Source organism: Callorhinchus milii, unplaced genomic scaffold (assembly GCF_018977255.1).
Source record: "Callorhinchus milii isolate IMCB2004 unplaced genomic scaffold, IMCB_Cmil_1.0 Scaffold2, whole genome shotgun sequence".
Classification (NCBI taxonomy): domain Eukaryota; kingdom Metazoa; phylum Chordata; class Chondrichthyes; order Chimaeriformes; family Callorhinchidae; genus Callorhinchus; species Callorhinchus milii.
Window position 1 is genome coordinate 100,764,451 of NW_024704743.1, and position 12,230 is coordinate 100,776,680.

The 12,230-nt window shown below is 39.0% G+C and overlaps 1 protein-coding gene across 7 annotated transcripts in view; it reads right to left on the reverse strand.

The window, feature by feature from the left end:
• epb41l3a (erythrocyte membrane protein band 4.1-like 3a) overlaps positions 1 to 12,230 on the reverse strand; it is a 164,836-nt gene that overhangs the window by 10,527 nt on the left and 142,079 nt on the right. For 3 of the 7 annotated variants that reach the window (XM_007900954.1, XM_042331955.1, XM_042331956.1), the window contains exons 14-20: positions 9,533 to 9,589; positions 7,000 to 7,065; positions 5,761 to 5,949; positions 4,891 to 4,998; positions 4,254 to 4,361; positions 2,227 to 2,475; positions 1,502 to 1,624 (exon numbers count right to left, since the gene is read on the reverse strand). In XM_007900954.1, the coding sequence (XP_007899145.1) occupies positions 1,502 to 1,624; positions 2,227 to 2,475; positions 4,254 to 4,361; positions 4,891 to 4,998; positions 5,761 to 5,949; positions 7,000 to 7,065; positions 9,533 to 9,589 (900 nt within the window). The remainder of the gene's footprint in view (positions 1 to 1,501; positions 1,625 to 2,226; positions 2,476 to 4,253; positions 4,362 to 4,890; positions 4,999 to 5,760; positions 5,950 to 6,999; positions 7,066 to 9,532; positions 9,590 to 12,230) is intronic. The other 4 variants (XM_007900966.1, XM_042331957.1, XM_007900967.1 and 1 more) reach the window with 2 other exon arrangements.

Genomic DNA, 12,230 nt, shown 5'->3' on the forward strand with positions numbered 1-12,230 from the left:
AAAACTCTTGCACTTACTGGCTGCGTTGAATCGTGTGAAATGATGCGATCTGTCGACGCATGGAACTTACTTGGCTGCACTGAGTTGTGGAAAACTTAGTCTTGATCCATTGCCACATACGCAGAAGAACATTTCTCACGATTCAACGCGATTCCAATGCTTTCCAGTAACTGCGCATGCAGTGATGGGTCAAGACATACTTCAGTGGGAAACATAGTCTTGACCCATCACCGGATGTATGCACTCTTACCAGCTGCAGTGACGAACTACTGTATACGCAACTTAACGGCTGCATTGAATTACACAGGCGGCATTTAGATTATTGATTAAATCAGATTTTATACAAATTATACAGTTTGCCTGCAACTCGGACTTCACCTAAGTCAAATTAAATGTTATAGTCTTGACTGATATGACTTACTTAAGTTTTATTGTAAAATCCTTGGAGAATGTCCAGTGACCTTTCACCAGACTACTATCTGGGTTGAAGGGTTTTAACTATGATGAGAGATTATATATCTTAGAACAGAGGGGCAATTTCATTTGAGTTAATCAAAATAATGAAAGGAATTGGTTGGATGGATGACAACCGTTTCCTTTGGTAGAGGGATCCATTACGAGGGTGTGTAAGATTAAAATAATTGCAAAGATTGATTAGAACAAAGGTCAAAGGAGCATTTCTTCACACAGATGGTTGTGAAGATATTAAATGCTCTGTCCCAGAATAAAGATTGCAAATTGACATCAGTTAAAGTGATAGACGGATGCTTGGTTCGTAAAGTTATGGTGCAAGGGCAACGCACTGGGAATGAAAGATAAGTCAAAATTTAATAAACTGATAAGGCAGCCTAGAAGGCCTAAATGGCCTCCTTCTGTACCTGTTTACCTATGTTCCTAACCTGCACCCAACTCTATTCACCTACCTGATGAGAAGTCTGCATCTGATTGTGTACCCCACCTGCACAACTGCTCCAAGCAATCGAATAAATCCAGAGACTTCATTACCCAATCCAAATTTACAATATAAACTTTAAGACGAGGACAAATTAAGACAAAAACAGATAGCTCTATAACCGATCACGGAAAGTAGAATGGGAGTCATACCATAGGTAAATATCTAGCAGAGGCCAGACACTTCCCCTGGGAATGTAAGGTCAGCTCAAGTCACTTTCATATACCTCGTTGTGATTGGTTCCAAAGCAGCTTTGGCTTAGTTCCACACGCATTTCCTCACCTGCCTGCCTTTAGAAGAGCAACAGGAGCCGATGGTGTATGTGTGATAAAGGAAGAAGCAACGTGGCAAGACACAATGCTACCTTTGCCAACCTCCACTCAACATGTTAGCCCTGGTAGATTTAAGGTATGATGTGCAGCACCACATATTACAGGCAGAATATGTTAAGTTAAGAAAGATAAGCTATAGTTAAGAAAACGAAAAAGAAAACACTGGGGTGAGGGCCCACTTCGATGCAGTTACTTTCTGGAGAGAATGAAAAGCCACCTGAGCCCAGCTGAATGATGAAGCCGCGGCCCAATCCTTTGAATCGATTTGTTTTCGTGTGGACTCTATTAGATTGGAGACGTCTATGTTTTTTGAGGTTACTTCAGAGCCAGACTGTTTTGTCTGCGTAGACACAGAAAGTCAACATATAAAGGTAAACACACGCACAACATTACGTTAATGGTGGACAGACCAACAGATAGATAGATAAAAGCCGATAAAATACACAGATTGAGAAGTGACACAATAAGCAACAGGACGTGTGAGGTGGTGGGGGGGGGGGGGGGGCAGACAGAGAGCAAAATAAAAGTCTGGAAAAATACAGAAGCAGAAGAATGAAAGAGGTTAATATGTGAAAAGGAACATCTCAGTGATCTTATTAGGTCCAGAAGATGCACAAAAGAATCTCTAACGAATTCAAGCTTGTGCAATCAAGCTGCCAGGGTGAGAGGATGGCATTTCCATTCAGTGTAACGCACAAGGGATTCAGCCTGCCAATGTCAGAATTTTAAGGGGATTGTGCCTAATTTAACAGCCAGGAATGCTTGAAATAAAAATTACAAAACTCTCTGGGAAGGGGAGGAAGGACCAGTGGCTGGATCCAAGCAAAACAACAAGTAAATGTAATGTAACTTTAGCCGTTGAAGCACACTGAAGCCAAGTGTTGCCTGAAAATCATGCGGCATTCTTTGCACTCGGGCAGTCAAGTCAAAGGCAACAGTTACCAATATTTTTGATCCTGGTGACTCAGTAAAATAGTGAGCAGTAGCAATGGTAAACACGGGTTCCTCGCTATGTTTCCATTTGGCCATCGAGAACTCATCCATCAGTATGGTTGGCTCCACATTGTGACCTTCAAATCCTCTTTGTCCAGGAGCTTCTTTAGGTCTCATGCTACCTTGAGCACCATCTCTCTTTGAGTCTCCCTTCCTTGAACCGTGAGATTCTTCCGATACGAAAAGTACATTTTTCTGCTGTTTGACAGATGACATAGAATCTACCAATGTTTATTTTTATTCTGATCAATATATGCTTGTCTGTCTATCATTAGCTCTCCTTGTCGCTGGACTGATCAAGTCAAATTGCTTGGGCATCCTGTTTTGATATTCCTCTCTTCCTTCCTCCCAATTAGAATACCCTATATCTGCAATATATTAGAAGCTAATTTACATTATTCCTTAACCAGATTGCTTAAAAGAAATCAGAAGCATGCATGCGGAAATTCCTTTAAGAAAGGCTGTTAAGGAAAACTGCAGATTGGGATACCAATTGGCTTTTCTAGAGCACTGACTTTTTCCATTTTGTGTGTTTTTTTTCTAAAAATAAACCAAAGTTAGCTTTAAACTATATCACAAGTTTATGCTTCTGAAATTCTATAAGTCCCCTTTGGTAGACATATAGCCCTTGTCATAACCAACTCCTCTACGTTTAAAATACAAATTTGCATCAGGATCTGTGCATGGTTGGACGGAGGTATTTTCAGAGAAGTGAAGCCTTTAGCAAACATCCCATCCCTTCCATAGTTTTAAAAGCCTTCGTTTCTGCTACTCAAGGGATTTTATGCACAATGCAATCAAAGGCTTTAACTGCATAAGCTTTTGGTGCTGGCTCTGATTTTATATTTTACCTCAAAATGGTAGCAAGAAAATATTCAGGGCATATTTTCATCATTCATTTGTAATAACAGCAGTAAGAGTTCTGGGACTCCTCTGTATTCACTATTTCAAAAGGTGTGGATGGATTAAAGTTGCATAGGGAATGGTAATTTCCTCACAGCACATCCCTTCATGGAATCAAGTTTATAAATATTTGAATAGGTACAATATAAAGATGATACAAATAAAGCAGGGAATTTCAGATTGGAGCTCCAGTGGTTGAGTTTGCACTAACATAGCCCTAATGGGCCAAATTGCTTGCTTCTGTGCTGCATTTTGGATGATTCTACGAGTATCTGAGATTGACTGCAGGCTCTTTTCTTTTTTTTCCCGTAGGGTTGAACTGAATGCTTAGTGAAACCGAAATCACACTGCCTACAACCAGTCTCTGGACAGAACCTAAAACAATCAATGTCACTGGGGCTGAAATGGCATTCACTGGGAAAATGGCAATTTTCTCGGACTCAGCTAAAGGGGCAATGTAAACTGAAAGCTTGCCGTTTTCCCGTTAGACTACTTAGGTTATGTAACTGGTTCATAACAGTTTTAATTTAACACATTTAATATTTAAGTAGGTAAATTATGTCAAGACTGAAGGTAAAGCACAGGCATACGATCTGAACAAATCACTTGATTTTTAAGTTAATATTCTGGCATAACAAAGGCTGAAAAAGTGAATAAACTAAACCATTAAAATCATAGCGTGAAATAGGTAACGGCAACCTATTATGCTGTAGACTATTAACATTTTTTTAAAGCCAAACAACAACATTCATGCATTATATAATGTCAAAGAAACATATGAAAGTGCACCACCAGTTGGCTACAGATTTTAAATAAAAGAAAATGTTGCTTTACAATATTAGTTAGTTTGTGTTTGGCTGAGTCCTCAAAGAACTCAGAGTCTGGGAGAGTCTGGGACGCTGTGTATATCAGACCACAACATTCCACCCAACTCATTATTTGAATGCTTGAGCCTAATTGTAAAGCACGTCTTTGCTACTCGTCTGAAAGATAGATCGTGCAAACTTCAATTCAACTCTGTAGTCAAAAAGTATACGAAAATATAAGAAATATTATTTGTTAAAAGTAATAACCTCTGGGGACGATAGGACAATCTGCTTGACCACAGTTTCATGTGACACCAGGGTGCTCTGACCACCAGGTGTCAGCTCCTCTTCCACCTTCTTCTCCTTTTCTCCGGACTAATAAGAAAAATCAACAGCATATAAAAGCAGGGTTAAGCAATAAGTAAATTGTGTCCTACATTTTACCTCTCCTGTTTCAAGAACACAACATCCCAGAGTCCTTCCGACTCATCCCCACTCAAAGCCTGCTCAGGACTTACCTCTTTGACTACTTTGGGTCATCAACCCCCTCCCACTCCCTACACTCTTCAGCTTCATCTAAGTCATTTCATACACTTTAATGGACTGTGTGCAGTTATTTGATCTTGTTTCCACTTCCAGCAGTAGCAATGCAGCTGCAACATACACCAGCAGTTAACCACACTTTGCACTTATCCTCAATTAAGGACCATCTGTGGATCTTTTTATCTTTTTACACAAGAAAGATGTGTGTGAGACTGGAGCACTTGTGGCCACAATCACACCAGTGAAGTCACTTTGGCGGCACTCAAAGAAGTGTTTTATTTGCACACAGATCAAAAGAAACTATCACCGAATGCATAGTACCAAAAACAAGATAGTCTTCAAAACATGTTGAATACAATACCTTTGCTGCTTTTTCGTCCGCTTTCACCACTAAGATACTCAGACCAGGAGCACTATGTTTATCTTCGGGTTTGCTTTGTAGCGCTCCTTCAGCTTCCTCTTTGGTCGGCTGCCAGTACAAAACAATTCAGTGACTAACGTATAAATTAACTCTCCAAATTCTGTTAAACTTAAACCCTGAGAAAAGGGTCAGAACATTCACAGTACACAGTTATGTTACTTCTCAATGCTTATTTAACACCACAGAGCATAACACACCAAAAATAAAGTGGGGAGTAATGATAACGATTTACATTTATATAATGTCCTTTATGTAGGACAATACCACAGTGCTTCATTGTCACGGTGTCGGGCACTGAGCAAGGGAGGGGGGCAGAGGAAGGGAGTTCCAAAGGGTTTAGGCGTAGTTGCTGAAGGCTCACCTCGCCAATAGCGAAAGGGACAGGCAACAGGCCTGAATTAGAGGTGGTGACCAGAGCAGGGGAGTGGGGAGGATAGGATCAAAGAAATAGGGAAGTGTTGGGGCAGGAAGAGGTTTATACTTCAGTGTAAGGAGCTTGAAATCGATCTATTTGGGAGACCACTGGGCGTTAGTTGTAACAACTTATTCAATACACTGATATCCCCTTTTAAGGTATGTAGACTTTGCAATTGATATGTCTCAAAGTGCTTCAGAGTTTTCAGAAAATTGTAGCGACTGTGTAATTGTAGGCAAAATTTAAGACAGAGCTATTTATTTTATTGGCTGCATAAGGGTTGACGCATGGGGTCAGTGACTGAATAATCTCCAGCTGATGGCCTCACACCTGTGCACGCAGCATTGAGATGTAAAGAATGGCAACCCCCTCCCTCTCATCCCAACATGAATTACCTCCTCAGGCACAAGGGGTTCAATCATAGGCAGATCCTCCGTCTTCGAAAAGGATCGCACAGGGGAGGCAGATAGCCTTTTTTCCCATTCGTCGGGTCCGCTTTCTGATGTAGACTCCAGGAATGTCCGTTTCATCTCAGTTATGTTGGCATGGTGCTTAACCACCTCGTCCTGAGTTTTGTCAAAGTCCTTTCCATTGAAAAGGAAAATGAACCCACGTCATTCCAAGGCTACAACGTTCTAACAAAGTGATTACGCCATCCGCTTTAAAAAGTAGTGCACAATAAAACAAAGTTCTTGAACTTCAGTTGAGTAACATTTGCTTTACGATTCTACATTTAAAAGCTAATGGTACTAACTGAAAACCTATTAAAAGTATAGGTTGTTAGAATATAGAATATAAACCAGGTTGTCTTAGGTTTAGAGAATTTGTCGAACAATGTGATCAGGTTGATCAAAAGCATCTTAAAAATCTGCACTAACAGTTTCCCCCAATGACTTAGTGTCCTAGTGCTAGTTGGAGTATTTTGCGTTGAGTTAGTTGATCTCAGCATTTGGGTGCTACTGTTGACTTCATTGCTTTTGGTTTAGGGGAAAAAAAATCAACCACAGTTCCTGGACATTTTTATCAAGTATCCATATTTGTAGACACTGTACAACTGGGTCGCAGAAGGTCCCTGGGACACTAAAGGAACCTCAATTCTAAACATACATGCTCAAATATAGTTTAGTTGGTCTTAGCATTTGAAAATGAGAACTCAATAAGTAAACGACCACCACATTCAATATTTCAAAACATATACTGTGTTATCCCCAAATTATGCCATTTATCATGTTTCTGAACTGAAATGAAGTAAGTGAATTAGCCTTGCATTAAATTCTTCAAACAAGTGGTCTGTATATGTTAAGGAAAGGTCAGTGAATACACTCAATTGTTAAAAATGACTGTCCAAACGCCAAGAACAGAAATAACTAACATGATCTTTGCTTTTAATGGGGGCCCTTAAGAAAATACATTCCAGCATTAAACCACCTCACAATAGATGGCATTAACAACACACAGCGATGCTTTATTTTAGTGCTGTATAATGTATGAAGGAACATGTGATTTCCCTCAAGAAGATTGTTACTGCAGTTGGGTCAGGACAGTTCCACGTCATGCAGTCAATAACACAGCACCACAAGTCAAAGGAATCAGCACTACACAGTGAGGCGCTCAATTCACACAAAGATACAAACCTCTAACATAAGATTACCATGTTTGACATATACATTTTCACCTTTGATTTGCTTTACAAGACTATTCTGTAAAAAAAATACAAAAAACATGGAAAAAGCAGCAAAAGAACACAGAAATGAATATCTGAAATAAAATGCCTTAAAAGAGAAACAAATGGATGTAAGGTAATATTATTTAAATAAAAGAAGCAAAGCATGAGAGCATGGAGGAAATCATCAAAAAACAAAGACGAATGGAGAGGAATAATTCAGACCAAGAGACTACACAATCTATTCTTTTACATGAACATTTTCTGGTACCTGTGACTTGGATTCCATTTCATCCTCTTGATCCGACTGGTAGCATAAATGAGGTGTAAAAAGCAAAGCTTTAGCAAAACCTAATCATGGGCAGGCACTGTGTCAACACACAGATTTACAGATACATGAAGTCCCCACTCCCTCTGCCAAAGTTACAATTAAATCATGGTTCAAATGTTTTACAAAACATTTGGTGCAAGAGCATTGGATTCCCCCACATAAACAGACTGGTCGCTTGACTCAAGAGAGTGACAAAACTACAGAATCCTTTTAATAAAGCTCAAAAACAGATCTTATTGTAATCATTGTGTCAGACTTGTAGTCTACAGTCATTTCGGACATTGCCAACTCATGAATGCATTTGGATAAATCGTCTATCTCACAACTACCACAGCACATAATACATTGTTCAGGACATTTCAGACCGTACACCCAGCTGCAACTTCATATTCTGTAAATGTGCGTGTGTTGGAGGAGAGGAGGAATAGGAAAGAAAGAGGATGTGTGGGAGGGATATATAAATGAAACATCTGTATGTGATCGGGACACAAATGAGCAGCACATTGTTTGAATAGTGTCAAATCCATAACTGAATGAGATATTCTAGAACTAATACTCATTCCAGAAAAGTAAGCTACAAAGCAAATAAAGGCTTGCCCTCAGCAAACTCGAAAATAGAGACCGGTGTCAATATAAAGTTTTCTGTAACAGTGCAATGTGAGAAACTGAGACAACAGTTTTCCAACTGGTCAAATCACTAAAAGTAGCACAAAGAGAAACATTTGAACTGAATGCATCCTCCAAATAATTCAGTATAATATAGTCCTTTGGCTAAACTGCTGCAGTAGTCAATGCTTTTGAAATGAATTTTAAGTAACCTCTTTATAATCAAACATAGTATAAATTTAAAACTTTTTCTTTTAAAACTGAAGCTTTCTGTTTCCAGCCATCATCCTGTCAATTTTAGCAATGTAAAGTCAACCAACTTGTGGCTTGTGGTAAACTCAGATAACTGAGAAGGTAAATCACTGGCAAACAGTTCACCACAATAAAATGTAAACATGGTTTAACAACAAAACAAAGTGCAGAAATTCAGCTGGGAGGATATGGAACAGCTGTGGCCAACCTTTGGCCCACGGAGTCTTCAAAATGCGGTCCCCAAACATTTGCACGAGTCAAGGTAAGTCTGTGTTCAATCGGGAGTGTGTTTTCAGTTTTTTATAAAAATTTAATCAACAAAATGTATTTTGTTGGCCGACTACAAAGGTTGGCCACCACTGACAGAGCAAGCAAATGGACATTGCAGCTTCTGTACATTTAAGGGCAAAAACAGGAAACCATATGGCATCAGTAGCACAGAAAACTCAGGTCATAATGTTGTTGCGTATTGTCTGTGTGTGTATGCACTGAAACAGTGTTTGCTCTGTGCGCATATACTGAAAGTGTGTACTGCTGTGCATGCATATAGTGAGAGGTTACTCTACACTAGTAACTACTGTTGTTTGGGAAAGTGTTGTGAAACATTAATCTTCTGACAATAAAGTTTCTTACATTCAATCTAATTAGAACTGGTCTTGTGGATGAATCATTGGGGACAATTTTAACCTGCATCTTGATTTATTCTTTATAGCATTTCAGAGCCTCCAGAATTTGGCAGATTGTTGAATTCAGTCTCAACATTTTTTTGTGTGTATTTCTTTTATTTAAAAATTACAGTAAACAGGCTTCAAAATTAAGTCTGTTTTTAAGAATTTGCTAAATTTCTGGACGCTTTGAAATGCTGCATAAATAGAGTAAACCTAGACACGAATGGAATTTCTCTCCGTAGGAACACCCAAATAAAAAAGATTGAAACAAATTGAAACAAAAATAGATGAGATCAATAGCACATTGCAAGGAGACCCAATCTACCACACAAAAGTGTGGTAGATTAGGTCTCCTTGCAACGTGCTATTGATCTTGTCTGCGTGCATTGCAGTTTTCTTGATTTTTTTGAGCCAGTTCTTCTGCTGATCTTGTTGGGCAGGGCTGGCCTTTTCTCATTCTAGTTCAGAATAAGGCCTCTTGTTATTTTGTTTCTGCCAACGAGAAACGTGAATGACTTCAAATTGTCTGGCATCCCGCGGCAATATTAGTGCCAGACTAAAAACAGCATTGGTTTCAAGCCCTCAGACAAACAAGTGAGATGAAGGTCATTTCCATGGATGTACACAGGCTGGTGGAATGTACAAACCTCCGCAGTGGTTTCCCCATCAGCAGGGCCAGTAGTGTCAGTCTGCTCACTGTCGGTCTATATTGTGCCAAGATTCCAGTAGGAAAGCAGGAATAAAAAATACATCAGTCTCATCAGAAACACAAGCTTGATATTCAAAATGCCCCATTCAGATTGTTCATTGTGCCTTAAGTTCAATGAAAAAAAATGTTTTCCATTTTAAATGAGCATGAAACCAATAAGAAACTAAAAAAAGGCTCTGAGGAATAGATTGTAGTCTCTTGGTCTACAGCAAAATGGAAATAGCAAGTTACAAAAGTTTGAATGGAAATTATTTTCAAAAAAATCATTGTTTAAAGGCCAAACCAAAACTACATTTGAGATCTACTGTTATTTTATTTGATAGCCAAAGAGTCACATTTATTAACAAACACACAGATGATGCTGCACCGAGAAACATCAATTTAAGCCCATTCCAAGTGTGCATGCAGTGAAGGTCGCCTTTGCAAAGAACGCAAAAGGTTGATAAGCTCCATATAATTTTGGTTGATGGCTGGACTAAGCACACAGTACTACTTTATCAATAATGTATCTCAAATGAGTATGTTCTGAGGTGCAGCCAACACACAGCACACACAGAAAAAGGCACAGTTTTTCTGTCTGCTGCAAACATAGTCGTGGCAAGAGCTAGTTTCACATGCAATCATAAGACCTTATACTGCAGAAGTGTATAAAATTTTAAATGGGATTAAAAAAGTAAACCTAGAACAATACTTTCAGATGCAACAACTGCAGTAGAATAAGAGGTTATAGACTTATAGTTGTGAAGGGCAATTTCAGGACAGATAACAGGATTTCTGTACGGAGAGGATAATCAAACAAATGATTGAAGCTGCAATGGGAAGATGTTACCTTCAGTATTCTGCAAAGATGAAATCAAATGCTCCGAAGGGCACTCTTAATCTTAACCAATCTTGTGGTCGTGTGCAGTTTTAATGTAGATTTAATAAACTGACAAATTGATTTATTACCTAAAAAGCTAAACATGGATATCTAGTCAAATCTAAGTTTAGAAGAAAGCAAGTTCTTATTTAGGGATGAGAGGAGGGGGAAGTGAATGCGACTGGTTGCACAGTTTTTGAGATACAAGATTGATTTGATATGGTTGCAACTTAAATGGATTACGATTTTGTAATTAGCCATTTATTTGTTTTAAAATAACAATGCAGCTCATTTACACCAGAAGCAAAGGTTACCGAAGAATTATTTAGTCACTGTAAAAGTAGTCTGACTTTCAGGCCCTCATATGCACCAATCCTTTCTTTTTTATTCATGTATTTGCATAAATAAGGGTCTGGTCGCATTCATATTAAGACAATTATTCTTGTACAGTCAAGTGTACAGCAGTCATTAAATAGCTTCATTCCCAATTCTGAGGTCAATAACCTCACTAGATTATGCCCTAAACACTGTGTTGCTCTACGCCCTTCCATTTAGACATAAGCTGCTCAAAACATTCCTCTGAAGAGCAAAGACCACTGAGTTGCTGTTATTTTATTAGTTGACTGCATATTTATATATTTGCCTACATTTTTTGAAATCTGCTCCCCTTCTGTATATATAAAAAACTTCATATGTTCATGCACAGGAAAAAACAAAATGTAATAGAATCCCTTCCCCCTGATTATGTAGCACTTTTAAATTCAAGAAGTTAACAGCTCAATATGACTTCCTCAAACGGTGAGATAATTACCCCAGAGGCTATTCACATGACAGTGAGAGATACTGATCCTTCCTCTGTCAGTGTATGTATATACTGTGCACTCCTCAAATACCTTTTTGTATAATAATTACTGTTTAGGGAGTTTTAATCCAGAAAATTACTTGCAACATAGTGTACTCTAAGACTAGGGGACATGGTCTACATCAACACTAGATAGCCACAGGAACAGCGAAAGGAAAATCTTGAAGAATTTTAACACCCAGGAAGTTGTTGAGATGTGGAATGCCAGTTGAGTAGGGTGGTGGTGGAGTCCATTCTAGCTCTCAAGAGGGAAATAATAATAATAATAATCGTGGCATTTGATATAGCACCTTATCACGTCTTCAAGACGTCTCAAAGTGCTTCACAGAATATACTGTAAAGTGAATTGACTGTATACTCTGTGGACGAAACGCGACAAATTGCACACAGGAGTGTCCCACAACCAGTCATGGATTGAGTGACCAATTTTTTTTTTTTTTTTTTTTTGAATGGATTATTACCCCCGGAAAAGCGATCTGCCAAACGACTAACAACCAGGTTCCTACTTACTGTGGATAAACAGGGGCGTGTGGAGTAAAGAAACTTGCCTAACGTTTCACCGTGCCTGGGAATCAAACTCGGGTCTCTTGCTTGCAAGGCAATAATATACAATAAATAAGTAGACAATATACGGAAGAGAGGGGCTTGAAGGGCTATGGGGATAAGGCGGAGCGATGGGAATAAATTGCTCCTTGCTCTGATGAGGGCTTGATGATCTAAATGGCCTTCTTCTGCGCTGTAGATTTCTACGTAACAAAGTATCCTAAAGAGCTTGCTCTTTCACTCTTGCTGCTTACAGTGAACCAGTCAGCACACTCACCAGCACCACACTGAAGGTTTATTGTGGTGTGCATGTGTGTGTGTAGGGGGTTGCCGGGTCCTTCATCATCTTTCTCTTCCAGGTTTCTCCCCTTC